We start from the raw sequence: 26,830 nt of genomic DNA, 5'->3' as shown, positions 1-26,830 counted from the left end.
TTTTTGCACTCTGTGTCATAGAGTCATAGAGATGTACAGCATGGAAACAGACCCTTCGATCCAACTCGTCCATGCCGACCAGATATCCCAACCCAATCTAGTCCCACCTGCCCGCACCCGGCCCATATCCCTCCAAATCCTTCCTACTCATATACCCATCCAAATGCCTTTTAAATGTTGCAATTGTACCAGCCTCTACCACTTCCTCTGGCAGCTCATTCCATACACGTATCATCATCTGTGTGAAAAAGTTGCCTCTTAAGTCTCTTTTATATCTTTCCCCTCTCACCCGAAACCTATGCCCTCTAGTTTTGGACCCCCCAACCTCAGGGAAAATACTTTGTCTATTTATCGTATCCATGCCCCTCATGATTTTGTAAACCTCTATAAGGTCACCCCTCAACCTCCGATGCTCCAGGGAAAACAGCCCCAGCCTGTTCAGCCTCTCCCTATAGCTTAAATCCTCCAACCCTGGGTAACATCCTTATAAATCTTTTCTGAACCCTTTCAAGTTTCACAACATCTTTCTGATAGGAAGGAGACCAGAATTGCACACAATATTCCAACCGTGGTCTAACCAATGTCCTGTCCAGATGCAACATGACCTCCCAACTCCTGTACTCAATACTCTAACCAATAAAAGAAAGCGTACCAAATGCCGCCTTCGCTATCCTATTTACCTGCGACTCCACTTTCAAGAAGTTATGAACCTGCACTCCAAGGTCTCTTTGTTCAGCAACACTCCCTAGGACCTTACCATTAAGTGTATAAGTCCTGCTAAGATTTGCTTTCCCAACATGCAGCACCTCGCATTGAGTGTCATTATATATTAAACCTTGGATTTCCTGTGCTACCTTTAATCAGCTTTTACAACTCATCCTCCTATTTGTAATGGTTCATGCATCTAAATCCCTAATTCTCTTTCTCGACATTTTTTGAAGCTTCACATTGGTGTGCTTGCTTTCATTTATCCTTCCCTTATATTTCCAACAACATTTTATCTGGCATCTATGGGTTTCCTTACGGGTACTCCGGTTTCCTCCAACGGTCCAAAGATGTGCGGGTCAGGTGAATTGGCCATGCTAAATTGCCCATAGTGTTAGGTGCATTAATTGGAGGGAAATGGGTCTGGGTGAGTTACTCTTCGGTGGGTCGGTGTGGACTGGTTGGGCTGAAGGGCCTGCTACCACACTGTAAGGAATCTAATCTGCTGTCATGGTTTGGATCTCTTCAGCCATTTTTCCACAGCAAAGTCTTGGAGATGATTGATTTTAATGTGGTTTGGCTGCATGGAAGTAGTTCTCCCAATAACTCCGCTGTGGATTGGTGAACCAAAGGCAGAGAATGGAGTTTGAATAGAGTGACATATCTATATCTGGCCACAATGGAGATTGTTTAATTTAATAGGTCAATCATTCTGTAACTGATTGTAATTGATTTTACATTTATGAATTATGTTCAATTCATAAAATAAATTTGGTTTGTTTTGCTATTTACATAGCAATGAACCTTGTTTCCTTTGTTGTTTAATTTACTGTTAAGCTGTAAGTCTTACCAATCATAACTCCAGCTCCATATCCAATGCTTTGGCTGACACTAAATCCTCCTGTCATAGGATGGGAGAAACTGCCACATTGCTATCATTGGGACTAGTAATTTGGCTTGATTACACAGCCAAAATGATAGCTACATTGTTAACAATTAGTCTGTCACAAAGACGGTTATCACTTCAATTTTGACAAAATAGTTGAAACGGGGTGGCAGCTTTGAAATATCAAATGTAAAAGTAAAAAGTCCGTACAGCAGAGGATAATTGCAAAGGAAGTAAATAAGTAAAAATTCTAAAATCGTGGACTGAGAATAGTGTGCATTTTGCAGCTGCTCCTGAGATTCAGGCTTATTTCTGGATTTACTTGTAGATTTCTCACACTTTAATTAAGTACATGTAGAGGAAATGTTTGGAGGAATCTGGGCCACGCGCAGACAGACGGGATCAGATTAGTTTGAGATTATGGTCAGTGTGCACTGGTTGGACCGGAAGTTCTATTTCCTTTGTGTATGACTATATGACTCTAAGTAGGGACACTCAAAAAGATGTATTGTTGGTTGATGGGACAGATGGCAGAATAAATTAACATTTCTGAATTTAAGAATCCCCATATAGCTAATGAATGTGTGTTCTTTATTTTTGAAAATGATTTAAACTGATTGTATCAAGTGACTTGCACAATATCTTCAACAGTTTCCTCATTTCCCCTTCCCTCACATCACCCTAGTTCCAAACTTCCAGCTCAGCACTGTCCCCATGACTTGTCCGGACTTGTCCTACCTGCCTATCTCCTTTTCCACCTATCCACTCCACCCTCTCCTCCCTGATCTATCACCTTCATCCCCTCCCCCACTCACCCATTGTACTCTATGCGACTTTCTCCCCACTCCCACCCTCCTCTAGCTTATCTCTCCACGCTTCAGGCTCTCTGCCTTTATTCCTGATGAAGGGCTTTTGCCCGAAACGTCGATTTCGCTGCTCCTTGGATGCTCCCTGAACTGCTGTGCACTTCCAGCACCACTAATCCAGAATCAATATTTTCATGTCCTATACGTGGAATGAAAATGCATACAAATAGGACTAAATAATATGAAATTTAAGAAGTTCCAGTATTTTAAGACACTGAGATACAAACGAGATTACAAGGGAGTTTCATTTTTATGCACTGGGGTTTGCCAAATTTACAGATGTTAGATATTTGCAATTATTGTTGTGTGTAAAGGACAGACAAGATTGTTTAAAGAAGCACTGATGCCATTAAATCCCAATATATTTCTTCTTAATTGGTCAAGGAAATGTAAGTATTGCTGACAAGGTTAGCATTAAAGGAAAGAACTTTCATTTACATAACACCTTATGAAAGATTCATAATTATACAGGGCTTTGGAAAGACCACACCTAGAATATAGTGTATGGTTTTGACCTCTGTACCTATGCAAAAATATACCTGTTTTACAGAAGATACAATGAAGGTTTACATAATTAATTCCTGGGATGAGGTGTCTGTCCTATGAGAAGGGATTGAGTGGAAATTCGATGTATATGATGTAATCTCATTGAAATATATGACGTTCATAAGAGGCCTTGACAAGAGAAGATGCTGAGAAGCTGTCCCCCACTACACTGCATCCACACACCGATATCTGATAGGGAGGCAACAGCCTAATGGTATGATCACTGGACTGTTAATCAGGAGACCCAGGTAATGTTCTGGGGACTCGGGTTTGAATCACACTATGGCAGATGGTGGAATTTGAGATCGATACAAATCTGAAATTAAGAGTCTAACAATGAACATGAATCCATTGCCAAATGTCAGGAAAAAGACATCTGGATCACTAATGTCCTTTAGGGAAATCCTGCCATCCTTACATTCTCTGACTGACATATGATTCCAGACCCACAGCAATGTGCTTGACTCTTAATTGCCCTCTGAGTAATTACGGATAGACAATAAACACTTGCCTAGCCAGTGATGCCCTTGTCCTGTGAATGAATAAAGAAAACAAAATGCTGAACACTTTAGCATTAATAGTTATAGACTAAGGATAAAAAGTCAGCTACTTAAGATGGAGTTGAGGAGAAATTGCTTCATTAATTATTTGAATTCTTTGTCAATTAGTATATTTAAAGATTGTTAGATTTTTGAGTACTCGGAGAATCTGGGGATAAATAATAGGGCAGGAAAGTAGAATTGATGCAGAAGTTGTCATGACCGAAGTGAATAATGTGACAGATTCAAGGGCTGTATGACCTCATACAACTCCTATTCCCGTTGTTTTATGTTAATAGTTTATAATTTTGTTTTAAATAAGTTGAGCCATTTTCTTCCTGGTGATCAAATATGTATTCATCACAGAATAAATTTTATGGCTTTAAAAATAGAGCTTTTTTCCACTTAAGTTACGATAGTTGTCCCTTCAGCTTTGAATATAAATATAATGTTCATCAAAGTTATTTACCCTGGTAGCTATGTAATATTTTGTTTTCTTCCCAAGGCGTGTGTCTTCTGGCATGGAACAGAATCCAGAGCAATTTTTTGGAACAAGGATTGATGAGTCTTCACTAATTGAAGGAGTAAGCAACCAAGTACTTCTGACATTAGCTGTCACCATTACAATGTTGGGTGGTTTAGCAACATTCCTGTATAGGTGAGATAATACCCTTCCAAAGCAATTTTAAATTTAGAGTTTGTTGAACATAATTTTATTCAATTTTTGAACTGTTCGTCACCATATTTTAGAAATATTAAGCCACACCTACAATACAGTATATTAAACTGCCAGTGACCATTACTTATTCTATTAGTACTTTTAACTTGTTGAGCATGATTATTTTGCGTAAGAAAAGCCTCTTATTGACTTCAGAGAGATAATGGAACAGGCTGAGAAAAATAACATGAATATTTTTCACTGTTTGTGAAGCAAAGTTGCCAGATGATCAAATTGTGCAATTACAGAGTAACAAGCTTACAAATATACTTTCTATTTATAGATTTAATCTTTTCTGAACTTGGCTCAACTTCCACTCGCCTTTGCTCAGCACTCACAGCACTCGCCCCTCCTCCCTCCAGTCTTTGCATTTTTCTATCCAACATGTTGGACCTGCCTGTATCAGAAACACCTCTTGATGGAGGAGATTATAGGGCAGAATGGAAGCTAATGTTAAAACTTAGACACAGCGAATTTTCTGATATCGGATTAGGAGAGTCAAAAAACACTTAATCCTGTGCTGAATACGAAGCTCAGAGGATTTACCTTGAGCCTATGAAATTGGGGTACACTTTGACTTTCAATGTGCCATGCCACAATGGTTATCTATTGACTTCACCATTAGCTGTATGCTGCAGCTGTAAGAGTAGCCTACAATCAGAGTAGGATAGTGGCAAATGCTAATAATTAGCTACTGAAAGTAAGATACAGGCTATTGATTTTAAACAATGCAAGGAATGTGGGAAAATGTTATTAAAATGTGCCTATTAGGGAGAGAAACAGCTATCCTTACCTGGTCTGGATTACATGTGATTCCAGACCAACAGCAATGTGGTTGACTCTTAACTGCCCTCTGGGATGAGCAATAAATTCTGGCCGAGTAAGTGATGCCCTCATCTGTCAGTGAATAAAAAAAACATCTGTGCTATTTTACTGCTTTTATGGTGTTATCAACAATGTGATAGGGAAATTGTTAAGGAAAGAGCGTGACTTGCAAGAACTGTAATGCACATTTTTAAAAAGATGGAGAGTCTGAATGAGCAGTTTAAAGTAATCAGAAGTGTGAAAGTATCTAGTAGAAATAAAGATCAAGGGTAACAGTGATATTATGGCTGTAGTGTGGTTCTAAACTTTAAATTCAGAGACCAAGAATCCAATCCTATAATGGCATATTTTGAAATTGACTTAATTAAACCTTGTCATTTATGGATTGGCACAGTTGAACAATGGTTCTGAACGATCATAAATAGACAACTGGGTCACTCTGAGCTCCCTGCTACCTTTATCTGGTCTAGACAATTTTTGACTCCAGTTGGTGATTCTTAATTTCCACAGAATAATTGCAACCTTGCCAGCTTTTTCTGTTTCACTTTTTTTTACCAGTCATCATGAAAGCAATATGCTGGATTAATCACAACCAAAACCAGTGTGATTAAAAATGTTATTTGCAGAGCAAAAAAAAGCAGGAGAAAATCAGAAGATTAGCAGTAGAATGATATGAATTAGATGTATGTAAAATGTATAAACATTACAACTCAGAGTGACAAGGTGGCTTAATCAATCAATGTAAGCATCTACTATTATTCTATCCAGTACTCCTAGTCATATGTATCCTCTTTTGTTTATTTTCCTTTTTCCTCCTGTTGAATCTAATCATGAATATTGGCATAATTTTCACTCAATAATTTATTCTAGACCACTTCATATAAACAGGTTTCTCTTGTCTCTGTTCCACACTTCTTGCATATGATCTTGTGCCATGGCCTTTTGACTTAGATTATATCATTCTGGAAATAGTCTGCTTCTTTATTCCATTTTCAATTTTTTAAAAATTTTAAACACTTTTAATGTTAAATACTTCAATAGACATGTCTATCTTCCTAATGACAAACAGCATCCAGTTTTTCAAGCCTTTGAATCTTTTAGAATGTGTTTAATGGCTGTACAAGAGACAGGAAAAAATAATAAATTAATTTTTTTTAATTAACTTGCAACAGACAAATGCCAGGGAAAATGGTACAGAAAGAATGAAAAGCTGTGGGAAAATATGAGCAGTTAGCTTCAGAAGCCGAAGTAGTGGGATAAAATGAAAGAACCTTTCAACAATCTGCTTTTTCCATACATGAATGTGTACAGATGTAGAATTTTTGCAGACTGAGATAGATAGATTTAAGAAAATTGGTTTTCTTGTATTTATATTTTTGATTATTTGTCTATTCAGAGAATAATGGAAGATTGTGTACTGTAAATATTTCTACTGTATGACTGAAATTTTTATACAATAAATTGAAAATAATTTCAAACCTTAAAGCGATCCTGACAATGTTACTATAAAATTTTAATGATTATATTAGTATCCTATGAAAGAATGATTTGATTCCTGTATATGAATGTGATTGCTTGGCTGGATGTGTTTGGGTAGCTGGCCCTGTGACTGAAAGCTCAGCTATACATCTTGAAGATACAGGAATTGGGACTTGCTTGTGAGATTGATATGTGTGAACCAAAATAAAGATGGGGATAAATTTTTAGCAAGTACCAAAGCTATTTCAACTCCATCTTCAAATTAAAACATTTCTTGAAGCCAGATTCAAAATTCATCTAAATCCTAACTTTTGCAAAGATTTATGGAAGTGACATGAATCTTTTGGAACATGTAAAATCTATTATGCAATTTAAAGTTCAACTAATTTTAAATTCTGTTATTGTAGAACTGAGCACCAGAACATTCATCCTGAGAACCAAGAACGTGTGAGGGAGCTTCGGCAACACCTTCAAGCTGAGGCTTTAAGTTATCAGGTGAGAGTTTCATAATTCACTAAGAATTTCACTGTATCATTTGATATAGTTTGACATCTCTAAAATGCAGAAAATCTCTCAAGGCCAAATAAGTAAAATCAAAACTTAGCACTCAACATGACTTACAAAGTGTAGGCACATAGTACACTTTTGGGGGTTATTGCATTTTTCGAGGTGTTGTTCATACAAAGTAAGCTGTGGTCATGTCTGTCCTGCAGTTCTGGTCTCCTTCCTTTTGGAAGGATGTCCTGAAACTTGAAAGGGTTTAGAAAAGATTTACAAGGATGTTGCCAGGTTTGGAGGATTTGGGCTATAGGGAAAGGTTGAATAGGCTGGGACTGTTTTCCCTGGAGCATTGGAGACTGAGGGGTGACCTTCTAGAGTTCTATAAAATCATGAGGGGCATGGATAGGATAAATAGACAAAGGCTCTTCCCTGGTATGGGGGACTTCAGAACTAGAGGGCGTGGGTTTAGGGTGAGTGGGGAAAGATATAAAAGAGACCTAAGGGGCAACTTTCTCATGCAGAGGGTGGTATGTGAATGGAATGAGCTGCCAGAGGAAGTAATGGAGGCTAGTACAATTGCAATATTTAAAAGGCATCTGGATGGGTGTAATAATAGGAAGGGTTTGGATGGAAATGAGCTGGCAAATGGGACTAGACTAGGTTGGGGTAACTGTTCGGCATGGACCGAAGAGTCTGTTTCCTTGCTGCACATCTCTATGACTTTATATGGAAGCAAAGAATTTAATATGTGAAGAGTGCAAAGTTTACACAATATTTTGTGTTCAACTGTAACCCCCACAAACTGAGTGACTTATTATTCAATCATTTACAGTTTATGACATCTTTCTGCCCACAAATTGGCTGCTGAATTTTACCTACAGCACAGTGACTAAACGTTTTCATTAGTTTTGTGGCAATTTGACACAGCCCAGGAATGTGAAAGATAGTACATTAATCCCATCACCTCTGGCTAAATTGGTAACCCTGAGTCAGAAGGCTGTAGCTTCAAGTCCATTCCAGAAGCAAAGATACTGTGTAGTGCTACCACTAGAAAGAACTTACTCACGATGAATAAAAATATAGGCAATCATTCTGATACAGTATTGTTGGAGATGCCAGCTTTCAGATGAGGCCTTAAACCATGGTCCTGTCCACTGTGATGCAAAAATATGGCAATATTTTGAAGAGCGGGGAGGTTAGCCCAATTGTTCTGACCAATGCTTTTTTTTCCAGAATCAACATGATGATGATAGATTATTATCACATCATCTATTTGTGAAAGCTTGCTATGTGCCAGCTGGCTGCCACCTTTCCTGTATAACAGCAGTGATTATATTGCACAAATTATTCCAATGGTTGTGCAGCACTTTGAAATATTCTGAGTTTCTGAAAAATACCATAAAAATATAAGTATATTTCTTTTTATGCATTACAATTTCTTCCAATTTTTCTGGGATTTTTTTGGGTATTAATTTTTATCAATCTGATCTTGCTGTCAGGTAGGTTTACAACACAGATCATGAGTCACGTGAACTGATGGAGGTGATCTGCTGGAGGTCTCGCATATACCATTGACCACTGCCACCCTTCCTACCCCCTTCACAATCATAACTCTTTCCAGCTTATGGTCCCAGTCACAACTCCCACCAGAAATTTAACTTATAGAATGTAACTCCAGACCAATTTACTGCCTTAATTTGGAGAGCTTAGTCTAACATCTACTTGGTGCACTGCAGATCACCTGAATTTTGAATGAAACTTCAGCGTCAAAGTCATTGAGACCTCTTCACCATCAGAAAGGACAGCCAATCAGTATACCCATTTGATACACTGCTCAGAAATCTACTGCAGCATGCCAAGCCTGATTCTAGAAACATGGATTACTTAGTAGATTGTTTGACTTTCTTTCTGTTGTTACAGGATGGATTTGAAAGGGATAGACAGCAATTCTACACAGATATGTCCTGTCCAGTCTGTTTACAGCAAGCTGCATTTCCTGTTGAAACCAACTGTGGTCACCTGTTTTGTGGTATGTCATTATGAAAGTAATTTATTTTGTTGACACAGTTCTGCTAAACTCCACATATGTCAAGTAATGAAAATTACTTAGGATATCACTTTTATTTAAAATATTTGCAGTTATCTTAAATCTAAAAGAAACACATTTGCTTGTCCTGTTCACAATGATCTCATATGTCTAGTTTCCCCTAGTGATGTTTTCAGCTTACACTTTCAGTGACTTGCCATGCAAAAAGTGTACAAACTTAAAATTCAGAGAGTCTATAACAAGTGGTAGAAACAATTAAATTCCTGCAAATTATGGCCCATTGCAGTATTGATCGTGGCTAAGTTCTCTCCCAGACAAATTTTCCATTAAAGCTCTGTACCAAATACGATTTCCAATAACTGTCACTGATAAGAGAAGAACTTCCCTTAAAACATTCCCATATCTTAAAACTTTACTACTAATGAATTGTACTTAAGGTGCAGTGATTCTTGTATCATCTGTATAACCCAAGGTGATTGTTAGGCAAATTGAGAGGTAGAAGTGGCAAGGCCATTAGAGACAACTAAATAGCTTTTGTTTCTCTAATTGTCAGTGAGCTCCTGTTCACCATTTAGGTTGCATGTTTCATATTTCAGTCTGTATTGTCTTGCATTTTCCACATTAAATTCTAACAGCTTTCCTAAGTCTAGCATCTGTGTTCTTTAGGTTAAATAAGATTGACAGCTATGGATCAATGGTTACTCTTAAGTCTGAAGTGCAAGGTTCCAGAGCTTGAACAAATAAAGCCAAAGCTGACATTCTAGAGCAGCATTAAGGAAACAATACAAATTGTTATCTTTCAGACAAGATGTTAAACCAAGGGTGGGTCCATCTGCATTTTCAGATGGATGCAAAAGTTATTGTGGTATTATTTCAAGAAGAAAAGGCAAGTTACCCCCCGTCCTGACCAATATCTATTCTTACATCAACATCAGAAACAAAATTGTTTTTGAATTCTTTAATATGAACACAGAATCTGCTCATTATCACATCGCTAACCACATTCTTAATAAAACTTTGGCAGAATTTATCTTGGCCGACACAACCAAAGCTGAAGATTAACATAATGTTGACTGAGATGTTAGTTTAGGGTTAGACTCCTGCAGTTGACAAATTAATGACTTAGAGTAATCAGTCTGATGGATAGGTCAAAATTCTGAACCAAAAATAGAAAATGTTCAAATAATCAGTAAATCTGCAGAGCCTATAGGGAGAGAGAGACTTGATGTTGCAGATTCTAATGCAAGGCTATCAGAATATTTCTGTCTGCAAAGGTGCTGCCTGACTTGCTGAGTGTTTCCAGCATTTTCTATTTTCATTTCAGATTTCAAAATCCTCAGTAATTTGCTTTCCTAGTTAACTTAGTTCATTGTTGAAGAACTCAACAATTTGATAAAAGGTGTTTTTATTTTATATAATCTCATCCATTGACTTTCTGGTTATCCGGACTCTCTTTGGGATAGCCTCCTGGAATGTAAGTTTAGTGACTGTCTATTGGTGTATGTAATATACATTCCATCTTATTTGTCTGGATAGATTGTGCATATTGTTATCTGTAGCTAATAGCTAGTTTAAACTTTGATTCGCTTATTTTCATGGAAAATCTGACGGCTATAAGTGTAGCATTGAAGCATTTTTTTTGATATTTAAAGACATTCTAAACTCTACAAGTCAGGGAACTTTGATGGATAGAAAGTAATCTCCCAATCAAAGACTTTCGGAATGGTAACATGACTTGAATGTAAAATGAGCTAAATATCCGAGTTGATCTTTACAAGAAACTTTGTGATCCACTAATACAAAAGAGACCAAGTCAGACTATTTTGAAAAGCCCAGTTCTCCTCATTTCCTTCTTTAGTGTCAAAGTGTTTCTTTTAATGGTGTGCAAAAGTTCCAAACAGTGGTCATCTCCAAAAAGAGACATTCTAACCATCACCCTTTGATGTTCAAAGCCATCAGCATCGTTGCATTCTCCAGTATCAACATCCTGGGGGTTGCCATTGACCAGAAGCTGGACTGGCCTAACCATATAAGAACTGTGGGTTATCAAGAGCAGGTCGGAAGCTAGGAATCTGCAGAAAGTAATTCACCACCTGATTCCCCACAGATTGTAAGCCACCTACAAGGTGAGGTGGAATGCTCTCCCGTTGCCTGCATGAGTGTTATTCCAACACACTCAAGCTTGACACCAAGCAAGACAAAGTAATCTGCTTGATTGGTACATCGACAAACATTCATTCCCTCTACCACCAACATTCAGATGCAGCAATGTGTATTACACACAAGATACACTGCAGAAATTCACTAAGGCTCGGGAAAATCCTTTGATTCAGTACTAGAGAAGGTGCAAAACTTAACCTCCTCTTGGGAAATAAGGCAAGTGACTGTGGTGTCAGTGGGGGGACATTTTGGGGGCTAGCAACTATAATTCTGTTAGTTTTAAAATAGTGATAGAAAAGCATAGACCAGTTAAACTTCTAAATTGGAAGAAGGCTAATTTTGTTGATATTAAACAAGAACTTTCAAAAGTTGATTGGGGACGGATGTTTGCGGGTAAAGGGACGGCTGGAAAATGGGAAGCCTTCAAAATTGAGATAACGAGAGTCCAAAGACAGAATATTAGAATATTCCTGTTAGGGTGAAAGGCAAGGCTGGTAGGTGTAGGGAATGCTGGATTAGATAAATTGAGGTTTTGGTTAAGGAAAAGAAGAAAGCATATGTCAGGTATAGACAGCAGAGATCGAGTGAATCCTTAGAAGAGTATGAAGGCAGGAGGAGTGTACTTAAGAGGGAAATCAGGAGGGCAAAAAGGGACATGAGATAGATTTGGCAAATAGAGTTAAGGAGAATTCAAAGGAATTTTATAAAAACATTTAAGGACAAAAAGGTAAGTAGGGAGAGAATATGACCCCTCAAAGATCAACAAGGCACCCTATGTGTGGAAGTGCAGGAGATGGGAGAGATACTAAATGAGTATTTTGCATCAGTATTTCTTATGGAGAAGGACATGGAACATATAGAATGTGGGGAAATAGTTGGTGACATCTTGAAAAATGTCCATATTATAGGGGAGGACGTGCTGGGTGTCTTAAAATGCATAAATATGGATAAATCCCCGGGAACTGATTAGGTATACCCTAGAATTCTGGGCAGCTAGGGAAGTGATTGCTGGGCTCCCTTCCTGAGATATTTGAATTATCAATATTCACAGGCATGGTGCCAGAGACTGGAGGTTGGCTAACATGGTGCCATTATTCAAGAAAGGTGGTAAGGAAAAGCCAGGGAACTATACACCAATGAGACTAATATCAGTGGTGGGCAAGTTGTTGAACGGTATCCTGAGGGACAGGATTTATATGTATTTGGATAGGCAAGGACTGATTTGGGGTAGTCAACATAGCTTTGTGAATGGAAATCATGTCTCACTAACTTAATTAAGTTGTTTTGAAGAAGTAATGAAGAAGATTGGGGGGGGGGAAGATCGGTGGACGTGATCTATACGGACTTCAGTAAGGCGTTCGGCAAGGTTCCTCATGGTAGGCTGGTTAGCAAGGTTAGATCACATGGAATACAAGGAGAACTAGCCTTTTGGATACGGAACTCGCTTGAAGGTAGAAGACAGAGGGTGGTGATGGAAGATTGCTTTTCAGACTTGAGTCCTGTGACCATGGTGTGCCACAAGGATCGGTGCTGGGTCCAATGCTTTTCATCATTTATATAATTGATCTGAATGTGTATGTAGGAGGTATAGTTTGTAAGTTTGAAGATGATACCAAAATTGGAGGTGTAGTGGACAGCGAAGAAAGTTACCTCAGAGTACAATGGTATCTTGATCAGATGGGCTGCGGAATGGTAGATGGAGTTTAATTGGATAAATGTGAGGTACTGCATTTTGGAAAGGCAGGGCAGGACTTACACACTTAATAGTAAGGTCTTGGGGAATGTTACTGAACAAAGAGACCTTGGAGTGCAGGTTCATAGTTCCTTGAAAGTGGAGTCGCAGGTTGACAAGATAATGAAAAAGGAGTTTGATATGCTTTTCCTTATTGGTCAAAGCATTGAGTATAAGATTGGGAGGTCCTGTTACGGCTATACAGTTCATTGGTTTTGGAATACTGTGTGCAATTCTTTCTCTTCCTACAGGAAGAATGTTGTGAAATTTGAAAGGGTTCAGAAAAGATTTACAAGGATGTTACCAGGATTGGAAGGTTTGAGCTATATGGAGAAGTTGAATAGGCTGGAGCTGTTTTCCCTGGAGCGTCAAAGGTTGAGGGATGACCTTATGGATGTTTATAAAATCATGAGGGCATGGATAGAGCAAATAGACAAGGTATTTTCTCTAAGGTGAGGGCATAGGTTTGGGGTGAGAGGGGGAAGATTTAAAAGGGATCTAAGGGGCAACTGTTTTAAACAAAGGGAAGTGAATATATGGAATGAGTTGCCAGATGAAGTGGTGGAGGTTGGTAAAATTACAACATTTGAACAGCATCTGGATGGGTATATGAATAGAAAGGGTTTAGAGGGATATGGGCCAAGTGCTGGCAAATGGGACTAGATTGATTCCGGATATCTGGTTGGCATGGACAAGCTGGACCGAAGGGTCTGTTTCCATGCTGTACATCTATATGACTCCTTAGACTGCACCTTCCAAACCCATGACCACTAGCACCTAGAAAAACCAGAGCAGTAGATAGATGGGAACACATAATCTGCAAGTTTTTCTCCAAGCCACTCACCCTCCAGACTTGAAAATATATCACCATCACTTCAGTGTGGCTGAGTCAAAATCCTGGAACTCCCTCCCAAACCCAACTGACACCAAATGGTCTGCAGCAGTTCAAGAAGGCAGCTCACCAGCACCTTCTGGAAGACAGTTAGAGATAGGCAATAAATACTGACCCAACTAGTGATGTCCACATCCTATGAGTGAATTACATGAAAAAATTGCACAGGGTTAGAAAATTCACAGTACAGTATGCAAATCAAAATTGGATAAAGTTTACTTAATAAGTTGAATGAAAGTGGTGAGTTTTACCTTAGTAAAACAAGGAAGACTTGCGCTTGTATTATACCTTCATTGGCTCAGCATTCCAAAATGTTTTCCAACCAAAGAATACCTTTTGTAATGGAGATTAACACAACAACCAATTTGGACATTGCAATGTTCTCCAAACAACATTGAAATGATAACCAAATGCAAATGATTGAGGGACAGTTACTGGTCAGGGCAACAGGAAATCCATCCTTGATGTCCAGTTGCTGAAGTCTTGTGTTCAGCAGAGAAGGAAAATTAGTCGGCAGTTTTAATCTCACCTTAAGTGGGCGGCACGGTGGCACAGTGGTTAGCACTGCTGCCTCACAGCGCCAGAGACCTGGGTTCAATTCCCGCCTCAGGCGACTGACTGTGTGGAGTTTGCACATTCTCCCCGTGTCTGCGTGGGTTTCCTCCGGATGCTCCGGTTTCCTCCCACAGTCCAAAAATGTGCAGGTTAGGTGAATTGGCCACGCTAAATTGCCCGTAGTGTTATGTGCAGGGGTAAATGTAGGGGAATGGATCTGGGTGGGTGCGCTTCGGCGGGTCAATGTGGACTTGTTGGGCCGAAGGGCCTGTTTCCACACTGTAAGTAATCTAATCTTAAAGACTAGCTTGTATGTGATACATTATCAAGAGCTTATTAATGCCTAGCTTCAGGATTTCATTAAAAGTAGTCTGACCTTCTTGGAATGTGTATTTTAAGTTTCCAGGTGTGCTAATTATGCTGATCATGAGTTAGTTTATCTTTTCCATGGTCCTTGAGATTTCGGAGTGTGCTTTTTCTACCATTTTAAAGATTTAAAGATAGGTGGAGATTCTCTTGATACAGAGGTGTGTTTGCTTCATAAGGAGTTGTTTTCTACTCCAGCAATGCTGAAAAAACACTTCGATAAAATTTTAAGCTCAGTAGGATAAGTCACTCTGTACCTTTGTTTTAGTTAACAAATTTGATGTATCATCCTTGCCATTCTTTAGGAGTTTGGCTGACATGCAAAGATCAAAACATCATGACCTGAAGGTGCACTTTGTCTTAACCTAGTCTAGGATACTAACACGTAGTATTAAAACAGATTTTATTTGGAGACTTTAACCAAATTTATATCGGAAATACCTGAATGCTGTAGGAAACTGGGTTATCAACAGGAACTGAGGCTCCTTCATGACCAAATATATTAAAAGTAGTACAGATCTTTAAAAGTTATTGACCCACATATCATGCAGAAATTGAAGTTCTGACCTCTTTAGGGGAACATCAACCAGAGAATGATCAAGTCCAATATTCTCTGGCATTTACAAATATAGAAAACCAGGAGCCTAGGATATAATTTTATCTGGCTAACTCAAGGGGATAAAGGGTGTTAAGGAGATGATTGAACTGGTTTGTTTAACTCATTACTGTGCAGGAAAAGTTCAATATTTTTAAAACCATAAAGCTGTGCACAGAGGATACATGTTTCATTTCGATTGGGAAGCATAATCAAATTCCATAATCCAAAAATCATTCAAAATGAATCCGGGGAAAAAAAAGTGATATAAAGAACAAAATTAACTGAACACAAATTCTGCAGCGTATGAGTAACATTTCTAGGATAAAAATCAGAGCATTCATTTAAATAAGAATCTGGAAATTACTTCAGCAAACATTTTATTAACCAGTACCTATGAGACCAGGAGTGGGCCAGTTGATCAAACATTCTGGATAATCAAAAGGTACACATCACTGCAGTAAACCCTGACCAAGTGATTCTTCAAGATATCAACATCCCTCAAAAAAAATTGAAAACATCAACACATCTCCTAAAGTCAATGTAAAAACACACAGTAAGAAATAGAAACATAATGCAGGGGGTATACAACTTTCATGTAGATTAACCTTTTTAAAAATAAGCTGAGATTTTGTATCCAGTCATACCAAAACACATGGAAGTAAGTCACCTTTTCAATTAGGGGAAATGCATTGGAGAAATCAAAATACTTAGCAAATATTTCAATTTTTTTTAAAATTGTGCCATCTTTGTGTGTAATTCTATCACTCAATCTCTTACCAGCTGTTGTAATTCTGTCTGATCTCTTGCTTCTGAATCACACAAGAAACACTGACAAAGCAATTGTTACATTCTTCTGACAAACAGGTTAATGGCTTTTATTTAACAATCCCAACCTAATTTAACTAAATTAATAAATATTTTAATATTAGTTTGAAGAACAATTATATTTCAATTCTAAGTACAAGTTATAAATAAATTTATCTTTTTATTTCCATGCTGATAACATTCTATCGAAAGGAAAACCAAATATTAATTTTGAAATATGAAGAACACCAACATTGTACAGTAGAAGCAGTCTTTTCCAGATTTTGTAAGTAAAGGAAGAGTAAGCATTCGGGATATAAATAACTATGTGAATACACAACAAAAAAGACTGCACTATAGTTCAACAGAGATCCATTGACTATAAACTGGTTCAGGATATCCTGAAAATGCGAAGAGCATATCAATGCACTTCTTATTCATTGGTAGTTGACTCTGCTTTAAGGCCTGAATTTAAGTTAACAACATTGAACTATAGATCTAGTAGCTGAGAGAGAAAAGTATTCTTAAAATTAATATGGATTATATTTTTGTGCTAAGTTTCTTACCCCAAACTGGGGGTGGGGTTTAAAAAGTATAAATTATCTGCGACAATACCTTTTCTTTTCCCCCTTAGGTTCCTGTATTGTTGCATATTGGACTTATGGCACGTGGTTGGGAGCAGTTAATTGTCCCATCTGCAGACAAATGGTAAGACAAATAAAATCAGTTAATTATGTTAAAGGATACAAAATTGATTAGAAATGGCCTGATGTGCTAAAAATAGAAATATGACCATAAGATATCGGAGAAGGGATATTTTCATTCAGCCCATTGAGTCATCTTTGCCATTCAGTAAGATAAGACCATAAGATATATGGAGCAGAAATTAGGCCATCTCTGTTTTAAATATACTCAATGACCTGGCCTCCACAGCCTTCTGTGGCAATGAACTCCACAGATTCACCACTCTCTGGCTAAAGAAGTTTCTCCTTATCTCCATTTTAAAGGGTCTTCCCTTTGCTCTAAGGCTGTGCCCTCGGGTTCTAGTCTCTCCTGCCATCGGAAACATTATCCCAACATCCACTTTGTCTAGGCCGTTCAGTATTCTGTAAGTTTCAATCAGAAGCCCCCACATTCTTCTTAACTCCATTGAGCATAGTCCCAGAGTCCTCAAACGTTCCTCATATGTTAAGCATTTCATTACTAGGATCATAATCACGAACCTCCTCTGGACCCGCTCCAGGGCCAATACAGCTTTCCTGAGATATGGGGCCCAAAATTACTGTCAATATTCTAAATGTGGTCTGACCAGAGCCTTATAAAGCCTCAGAAGTACATCCCTGATCATTTTTGATTTGATAATCATCAACTCTATTTTCCTTTCTTTTACCCATAACCTTTGAATCCCGTACTATTTAATAAATCTGTCCACTTCAGCAAAATGTTGCCACAATCCTTTCTTTTCCGAGATTCTTGCAAGCAAAATTTTTACTGTCATAATTTCTGTGATTACAATTGTAACAAAGCATTAACTGATGGAAACATGTATATTTAATAATGAAATGGTCATATGGTTTATCCACAATAAACATTTTTTTCTTGTTGGAACTGATGTTAATTGTATGGTGTGCCAACCCTGACAACAAAGGCAATTACCAATATTGTAACTATTTGAGCCAGGGAAGGTAATTGGCTTAACAGTCAAATGGGGAGGAAATCCAGGGTGAATCTTTAGAAAGAGATCAGCCTGGAAAGGACAGTGACTGTGGTGGCGAAGAAACTATAGAGGCAACTAAATCTAGGAGGTCCTTGCTCATGGTCTTAAAGGTGAGGGTAATAAAAAGGAGGACACAGATCGCCCTCACTCACCAAAATAATCCTCAAGTAATAATCAGTTTGCAGATGACACTGAAATTGGAGGTGTAGTTGACAGCGAAGAAGGTTAATTCAGTGCAATGGGATCTTGATCAGATGGGCCAATAGATCGAGGAGTGGCAGATGGAATTTAATTTAGATAAATGTGAGGTTCCTGCATTTTGGAAAGGCAAATCGGGGCAGGGCTTATACACTCGATGGAAAGGTTCGTGAGGAGTGTTGCTGAACAAAGACACCTTGGAGTGTAGCTTCATAGTTCCTTGAAAATGGAGTCACAAGTGGATAGGATAATGAAGAAGGCATTTGGTATACTTTTCTTTATTGGTCAGACCATTGAACATAGGAATTGGGAGGTCATATTGCACTTGTACAGGATATTGGTTAGGCCACATTTGAAAGAATGTGTGCAGTTCTGGTCTCCCTCTTATAGGAAAGATGTTGTGAAATTTGAAAGGGTTCTGAAACAGATTTATAAGGATGTTGCTAGGGTTGTTTGGTTTGACTTGCTGGTTTCCCTGGAACGTCGAAGGCTGAGGGGTAACCTTATAGAAGTTTATAAAATCATGAGGGGCATGAATAAATTAAATAGACAAGGTCTTTTCCCTAGGCTGAGGGAGTCTAGAACTAGAGGGCATAGGTTTAAGGTGAGAGGGGAAAGACTTAAGAGGGACTTAAAAGGGGCAACTTTTTCACACACACACTGGTGCATGTATGGCATAAGCTGCCACAGGAAGTGGCGGAGGCTCATACAGTTATAACATTTAAAAGGCATCTGGTTTGGGTATATGAATAGGAAGGGTTTAGAGGGATATGGGCCAAGTGCTGATAAATGGGACCCGATTAATTTAGGATATCTGGTCAGCATGGACGAGTTGGACCGAAGGGTGTGGTTTTCTGCTGTACATCTTGATGACTCTAATGGCAGCATTTGGTTGAGGAGATGAAAACACACGAGTTCAATGTGGCTAAGCTAGATCTGCTGATGAATTGAGAACAGTTCCATGGCAGATACATGAGTTCACACTACTTGAATTGAAGAGATTGAAGATTTAAGCTATGGAACAGTGTGGAAAACTGTGACTGAATTGTTGGAATAACTGTGTGGAAACAGGCGAGGGAAGGTGAGCATATAAACATTGGCTGAGTTGTTTTATAAGCATAGAACCTAAGAACTAGTAAGTAGGAATTAAAAGTTAATTTTTTTAGATTAGATTAGATTACTTACAGTGTGGAAACAGGCCCTTCGGCCCAACAAGTCCACACTGACCCACCGAAGTGCGACCCACCCAGACCCATTCCTCTACATTTACCCCTTCACCTAACACTACGGGCAATTTAGCCTGGCCAATTCACCTAACTTGCACATTTTTGGATTGTGGGAGGAAACCAGAGCACCCGGAGGAAACCCACACAGACACGGGGAGAATGTGCAAACTCCACACAGAGAGTCGCCTGAGGCGGGAATTGAACCTGGGTCTCTGGCGCTGAGAGGCAGCAATGTTGTTAAGGAAGAGCTTTGTTGTTCCTGGGGCAGAATTAGTGAGGTGAGTTGGCATCACTCCATTCCTCTTGATCTTTGGTATCTTGCACATCCATCACAGGTTTGAACCCAGCATAGGCAAAAGCGTTTGGTGGTTGTGGCTTCATCATCTTCTGTCCTTTTTTTAAAATCATGAACGTAACTTCCAAAATGTTTAAAGTTTACTTGAGTCATGGACCTAAGAGATCAGTAGCCTCAAAAGTGAGTTTTCAATTTCCTAATCACCATTGATACATTTTGTCCACTTTGCTGATGCGTGCCTCAAAAGTGCTTCATGTCATCCTATGGACTTGTATATGAACAGATGTATCAGCAACAGAAGTTGGCATTTTGGCCCTCCAAGCCTGCCTTGCCATTCAATACAGTCATTGGTAGTTTCTCTTTGTGTTCTGAATTTCACATTCTATCAACCCCCAATAATCTTTGATTCTTTTGCCTAAGTCAATTTATTAACCTCTAAGATGGGTAGTGTCTTTACATTTGCAAATCAACATGGGTTCATCAATTTTCCAGTAGTAAGAAGCAGCAACATTTCAGTGCTACCCATGTTGGTGTAGGCCAGAGCAGTGACTCATTCCTTGCTTCACTTTTCACAATTTCACATTTTATCTTTAAATATCAAAGAGCAATCTGGATAAAGACAGATGAACCAATCCTGTTTCATCAGTGTTAGAAATTTCTCCTGGTCATACTTATCTTGGACTTGGGTGAGACCATTCTGCAGCCAAGCTTCTGTTGTTGCTGCTGTAACCCTCTTGCTTACTGTGTGGAAGATGATGCCGTGCCTGGATATTAAATCATTCTAGCCATCAATTGCTGTAGGTGGACTCCTTGTACCCCAGGATTTATGCTGGGGGCTATCTTTGCCTGTAGGAATAGACTGGAGATGGGAATGTTTTCTGCTCAAGCTGACTTTGAAGAAGCTCTGTTAATATAGCCAATGTCAGAATAGGCAGCCATTCTCATCCTGTTCCTTATTCCAAGTTGTTTGACTTGTGCTTCAGAACAGTTTTTGAACTCAATGGTGAAATCTCCCATTCATTCATGATATCCCTTTTTGGCGTTGTATTAGGGTTTTACATTTGCTCCAGAAGCTTCACTTTCTCTGCGGTTGACCATCACTTTTAACCTTGTCTCGTGGATGTCTGAGAGTTCATCTCACCACCTGCCGATGTCCGGGCCCCTAGAGAAAAGTGAATCCTTTGCCAGCTTTTGCATCGTGTTTCCATTTGGTGCAGATTGTTTATCATTGCCACCACTAAACTTATTCTATTAGCATTGCAAAATAAAGTATAATATAATATTGTAATATGTACTCAAGTAGAGGAATACAGTGAAAGGTTTACAGTGTTGCCCCACATGGCGCCATTTTGGGTACAAAGTACCTAGGTACAGAACTTAGCTGCAAACTAGAGAAAACAACGGAAATAAGTTATATTACTTACAGTTATTAATCAAATAAGTTAGAAAAAATAAGGTATAAAGTTAAAAAGAAATGCATTACAGCCTGCAGTAATTCAGCATGGGGGGGGCGTCCACACATGATCTGGCCAGGCTTGCAAGCTGCTGACCGCTGCACCAGTCCCCAGTCTTCTATCATTCCGCTCCGCTTGAGCATCCAGTCCGCTAGCCATCCCACTCCGCTTGAGCATCCAGCCTGCTGGCTTTCCCACCTCCACTCGGGGCCCATCAGCCGTCCCTGCTCTGTTCAGACCTCCAGCCTGCTCCGCTCCATTCCTCCATCCCACTGTACATCAGGGGAATACATGAGAAAGGGGGAAAAAAGGGAAGGAAGTGGAAAATAAACAGACGGAGCTGAGAAACTCCAGTTTGAGTGTCCTACTCTACCACCATCTCGACTAAATGAATTTGAAATATAGTAAGATTGATGTGTGATGCTAGTACTAGAAACCTAGGTGACTATTCTGTCCGTCATATTTGTGGAAGAACAATTCAGTTAGTCCTGCTCTACCCGTTCTCTGTTTTGCTTCAGCTGCTTATCTAATCACACAATGGTGGTCACATCTTACATCTAATATCTCTTAAACATAAGCCAATCAAGTGTCCTGGAAACAAATTGCAACCAACTGACCTTCCATCTCTCCACACTTGACAACTGTCAGCAACATTCTGAACTTTTTAGAGGCATGGATCCAGAGGCCTATCTACAGCTTGACTAGGAGGAGAGTGAAGAGCTCCAAGTTGAAGGAATAACAATGATTGATGAACCTGGACCATCTAAAAAGAAACTCGAAAATGTCCCACTTACACGTAAAATAAATTTCTGTTCACAACTGTAAAAGATAAGAGAATTTGCTTTGTGTGTTTGTTTACAATAGCAACATAAATAGAATCTTAGTCTGAAGGTGTCTTTCAGCAAGTACAGCAGGACCTGAAGGACTGGGAATGTTTCTCACTGCGGTTCAATGAATCAACACAACCAACACAGCTCAGCTGATTATTTTTGTGCAGATGATTGTTAAGGACCTAATAACTAAAGAGGATATTTTTTGCATGTATGCCACTGAAAGAGAGAATAAGCGGTGAGGATATCTACAACAAATTCAAAAAGTAAGCTGTTCAAAAACATTCCAATCAAGAAATTGATTTCCATCACAACTGATGGTGCACTAGCTGTGCTTGGTGCTAATGCAGGCTATGTTGTATTTTGCAAAAATGATCCTGATTTTCTATCAATAATCATTAATTACTGTATAGTCCACCAGCAAGCCTTAGCAAGTGCAGTTACATTTTCTCATGTAATGAAAGGTGTTGTTAAGGTTATAAACTTGACTCGAGCAAGTGTCCTTCAGCAATGCTTGTGTAAATCCTTACTCGATGAACTTAATATGGTCTTTGATGAAACAGTCCTCCATGCTGATCTGAGATGGTTAAGTTCAGGGAGGGTCCTGCAAAGAATTTTAGGTTGAATTCCTAAAGTCATCACTTTCCTTCATTCAAGAAATGAAGTGTGCAGTCAGCTACCAGAATGCATGGTTGTTTGACTTCTGGTTTCTTACAGACAGTGTCAAAACTGACCAAGCTGGACTGTGAACAGCAGGGAAAGGACAGTGATTGGATTCAAATTGAAATTGTGTCTGTGGACATCCGAGTTTTTAAAAAAAAATGCTGCAGCATTTCCCAAGTCTGGAGAAAATATGAGAAAAAAGATCAAAGACAAATAAAATTGTTCTTCTAAAAATAGAAACTGTCTGCATACCTGAGGAAGTTAGAAAGGAATTAACAAGCAATTTCAGGAATGAATGTTATGCAACAATTTGTCATTTTTGTCTTCATGCCTTCAAGTAGATATTGGTGGGTTAGCTGCTAAATTTTATCAGGTGTTTACTTTATATATCTGTGGAAATAATGATAATGCAAAGGCCTGTGCTGAAAATAAGATCAAGGAACGGTGATCTCAGGATTTGTATATAAATATTACGCAAAACCTCCTTGCTCATGTACTCAGTGCTTCTATTAATATTATTCATTATGGTAAATTCAGCTACTCAAAAGGAATGACTGACGAAGGAGTAATTACATTTTTCAATAGTTGGGATACATAAAGCCGTTATTCTTATCTGAAAAAGCACTAAAGATAGGCCTTGTCATTGTGGAACAAGGAAAATATTAAATAATGCCTGCACGATCATACTCATGCTATTTTCTTTTAATCACACTCATACCAGAAACAGTGCAAATCAAGTCAATTTTGTTTGTTCTTTCTCTTGTGAGCTAGTCAGAACTGCAATGGCAGGCCTTGGAGCTCATAGTGGGCTTTGATTTCAGCTTGGCATAGGTTTAGGGTGAGAGGGAAAAGATATAAAAGAGACCAACAGAGCAATTTTTTCATACAGAGGGTGGTATGTGTATGGAGCCGCCAGAGGAAGTGGTGGAGGCTGGTACAATTGCAACATTTAAGAGGCATTTGGATGGGTATATGAATAGGAAGGGTTTGGAGGGATATGGGCCAGGTGCTGGCAGGTGGGACTAGATTGGGTTGGGATATCTGGTTGGCATGGACAGGTTGGACAGAAGGGTCTGTTTCCATGCTGTATATCTCTGACTCTATAAGTCATAGTGTCATACAGCATGGAAACACCCCTCGGTCCAACAAGTCCATGACGAACAGAATTCCAAACTAAATATGTATCTATCCAAATATCTTTTAAATGTTGTAATTGTACTCACATCCACCACCTTCTGAGAAAGTTCATTCTACGTGCAAACCACCCTCGGTAAAAAAAAATTGCCTCATGTCTTTTGAATTTCTCTCCTCTCACCTTGAAAATGTGCCCAATGGTCTTGAAATTCCCCATTCTAGGGAAAAGACCACTACCATTAGTTTTATCTATACCACTCATTATTTTATAAACTTCTATTCTATCGCCACCCAACCTCCTATGCTCCAGTGGAAAGCAGTTTCAACCTTTCTTTAGAACTCAAACTTTCCATACCTGGCAACATTCTGGTAAATCTCTTTGGAACCCTCTCCAGCTTGGTAATGTCCTTCCTATTACTGGGCATCCAGAACTGGACCCAGTATTCCAGAAGAAGTCTCACCAAAGTCCTGTACAACCACAGCATAACTTCCCTACCCCTATACTCAAAGGAGTGAGCATTGAAGGCAAGCTTGCCAAGTGCATTTTTAAACACCCTGTCTATATGTGACACAAATTTCAAAGAGTTATATACCTGCACCCCCTAGGTTCCTCTGTTCTACAACAGTACCAAAGCCCTACCATTAATTGTTTAAGACCTACCCTTGTTCGTTGCACCAAAGTGCAATGCCTCACATTTATCCAGATTGAACTCCATCTGCCATTTTTCAGCCTATTGACACATTTGATCAAAATCCCTTTGTAATCTTAGAAAACATTCTTCACTGTCTACAATGCCACCAATTTTGGAGTCATCCACAAAATTACTAACTATCCTTCAATGTTTGCATCCAAATTATTTATGTAAATAACAAACAAAATAGGACCCAGAACCAATCCCTGTGGAACACCGGTGGTCACAGGCCCCCAGTCTGAAAAGAAACCCTCCACCATTGATCTCTGTATCTTGCCATTAAGCCAATTATGTATCCATTTGGCAAGCTCACTCTAAATCCCATGTGACCTAACTTTACTCATTAGTCTATCATCTGGAACCTTGTCAAAGGCTTTACTAAAATCCAAATAAATATCTGCGTTGTCAATCTTATTGGTAACTTTCTCAAAAGAAAACTCAATCAAGTTTGAGATATGATTTTCTTCACAAAACAAAACTGAGTATTCTTAATCAATTTTTGCCTCTCTAAATCCTATCTTTTATAATCACCTCCAACAATTTACACACAATTGAAGTCAGACTCGCAGGTTAATAGTTCCCCAGTTTCTCCTTACAACTTTTCTTAAACGAAGGTACATTAACCACCTTACAGTCATCAGGCACCTCAACCGTAGTTATGGATGATGCAAATACTTCTGCAAGGAATCTCGTAACTTTCTTCTATGCAACAATGTTTTTGGGATATATTAGATCAGGTCCAGGAGATTTATCCAACTATATATTCTCTAAGACTTCCTGAACTTTCTCTTCTGTACTATGAACTGTTTTTAAAACATCGGAGTTTATTTCTCTGCATTCTCTGGACTTCATTTCTTTTTCCACAGTAAAAACTGAAGCGGAATATTCACTTAGTATCTCTTCCATCTCCTGGATTCAACACAAAGACAACTTTTTGATCTTTGAGGCTCTATCCTTTCTGTCGTTACCTTCTTACTCATAATATAACTGTCGAATCTTTTTGGATTATCCTTAAACTTATCTGCCATTGCTATCTCATATCCCCTCTTTGCCTTCCTGACCTGTTTAAAAAAAATGGCCCTACACTCTTAATATTGATTAAGAGATTCAATTGAACCAAGTCATCTATATCTAAAATAAGATTCTCTTTTATTCTTGACTCGAACCTCAATATCTTTATTCACTATTGTTCCTTAATCTTACCAGATTTACCCTTCACTTTAATAGGAACGAAATGCCTCTGAACATCACATTCTTGAACGCTTCCCACTTGTCAGTCGTCCTTTCAACTGCAAACAGTCTATCCAATCAACTTTTGAAAGTTCTTGTCTATACCATTAAAATTTGCCTTACTCCAATTAAAAGCTTTAACTTTTATGGAAGGTTATCCTTTTCCATAACCATTTTGAAACAAATAGAATTATGTTTGCTTGACCCAGTGTTGCCCTACTTTTACTTCAGTCACCTGCCCTGCCTTATTGTCCATAGGAAGACCTAATTTTGCTCTTTCTCTAGTAGGAGCATCCACATGTTGATAAATTTTCTTAAGCACATTTGACAAATTCTTCACTCTGCAAACTTTTAACATTAGGGTAGTCCCAGTCAATGTTTGGAAAATTGAAATTCCCCATTATTACATTGTTATGTTTACATGTATCTGAGATCTCGCTACATACATATTTGTTTCTCAATTTCCCTCTTACCATTGGGGGGCCTATTGTGCAATCCCTTCAAAGTGATCTTTCCTCTCTGACCAGTGGTTCTACTTTAATACGCATTTTGTTAATGCAAGTTCACTGTAACACAATTGACGAATTCGGGACACAGTTTTGAAAGCATGAACTTTTAAAGGGTGTATTGGTTGTAACGTGATTCTGGCCCCATTAGTTTAAATAGTGCTGCTATTACATGATTTTCTTGCAACATGGGATTGCACGACAATGGAACTACCGTGTTATATCAGAATAGACTGTACTCGTAATTTCTACCCATAAATTTTCACTGGACAATTGTCTAGAAATATCTTCCTTAATTATAGCAGTAATGTATTCCTTAATCAAAAATGCCACCACACCACCTCCATTCTCACCTCCTTTTCTATCCTTCCTATAGCGTCTAAAACCCAGAACATTGAGCTACCTGTCTTGTCCATCTCTGTCAGGTTTCTGTAATGCCTATTACATCCCAATCCCATGTTCTTCAACTTGCCCTGAGTTCATCTGCTTTACCTGCAAGATCCCCTGCATCGAAATAAATGCAGTTTTGTTCTTCAGAGTTACAACATACTCTAACTTTCTCTTGTTTTCTTTTCTAATTGACATGCTCTCCTCCCATGCAGAACCTCCCCCATCAATTTTTCTATTTATACTGCTACATCCCCATCAATCTTTCTATTTACACTT

General features: G+C 38.7%; 1 protein-coding gene across 8 annotated transcripts in view; it reads left to right on the top strand.

Annotated features, from left to right (window-relative positions):
* Window positions 1-26,830, top strand: part of LOC122539428 (E3 ubiquitin-protein ligase RNF170-like) — a 54,832-nt gene that overhangs the window by 13,662 nt on the left and 14,340 nt on the right. For 6 of the 8 annotated variants that reach the window (XM_087980020.1, XM_087980019.1, XM_087980022.1 and 3 more), the window contains 4 exons: window positions 4,048-4,200; window positions 6,972-7,059; window positions 8,986-9,094; window positions 16,854-16,927. In XM_087980020.1, coding sequence (XP_087836146.1) covers window positions 4,048-4,200; window positions 6,972-7,059; window positions 8,986-9,094; window positions 16,854-16,927 — 424 coding nt within the window. The remainder of the gene's footprint in view (window positions 1-4,047; window positions 4,201-6,971; window positions 7,060-8,985; window positions 9,095-16,853; window positions 16,928-26,830) is intronic. The other 2 variants (XM_087980023.1, XM_043674268.2) reach the window with 1 other exon arrangement.

Source organism: Chiloscyllium plagiosum, unplaced genomic scaffold, assembly GCF_037043375.1.
Source record: "Chiloscyllium plagiosum isolate Xiang-an unplaced genomic scaffold, Cpla_swu_hap1 HiC_scaffold_36, whole genome shotgun sequence".
NCBI classification, from domain to species: domain Eukaryota; kingdom Metazoa; phylum Chordata; class Chondrichthyes; order Orectolobiformes; family Hemiscylliidae; genus Chiloscyllium; species Chiloscyllium plagiosum.
Note: the sequence above shows the minus strand (reverse complement) of the source record. Positions and strands in the feature narration are given on the sequence as shown.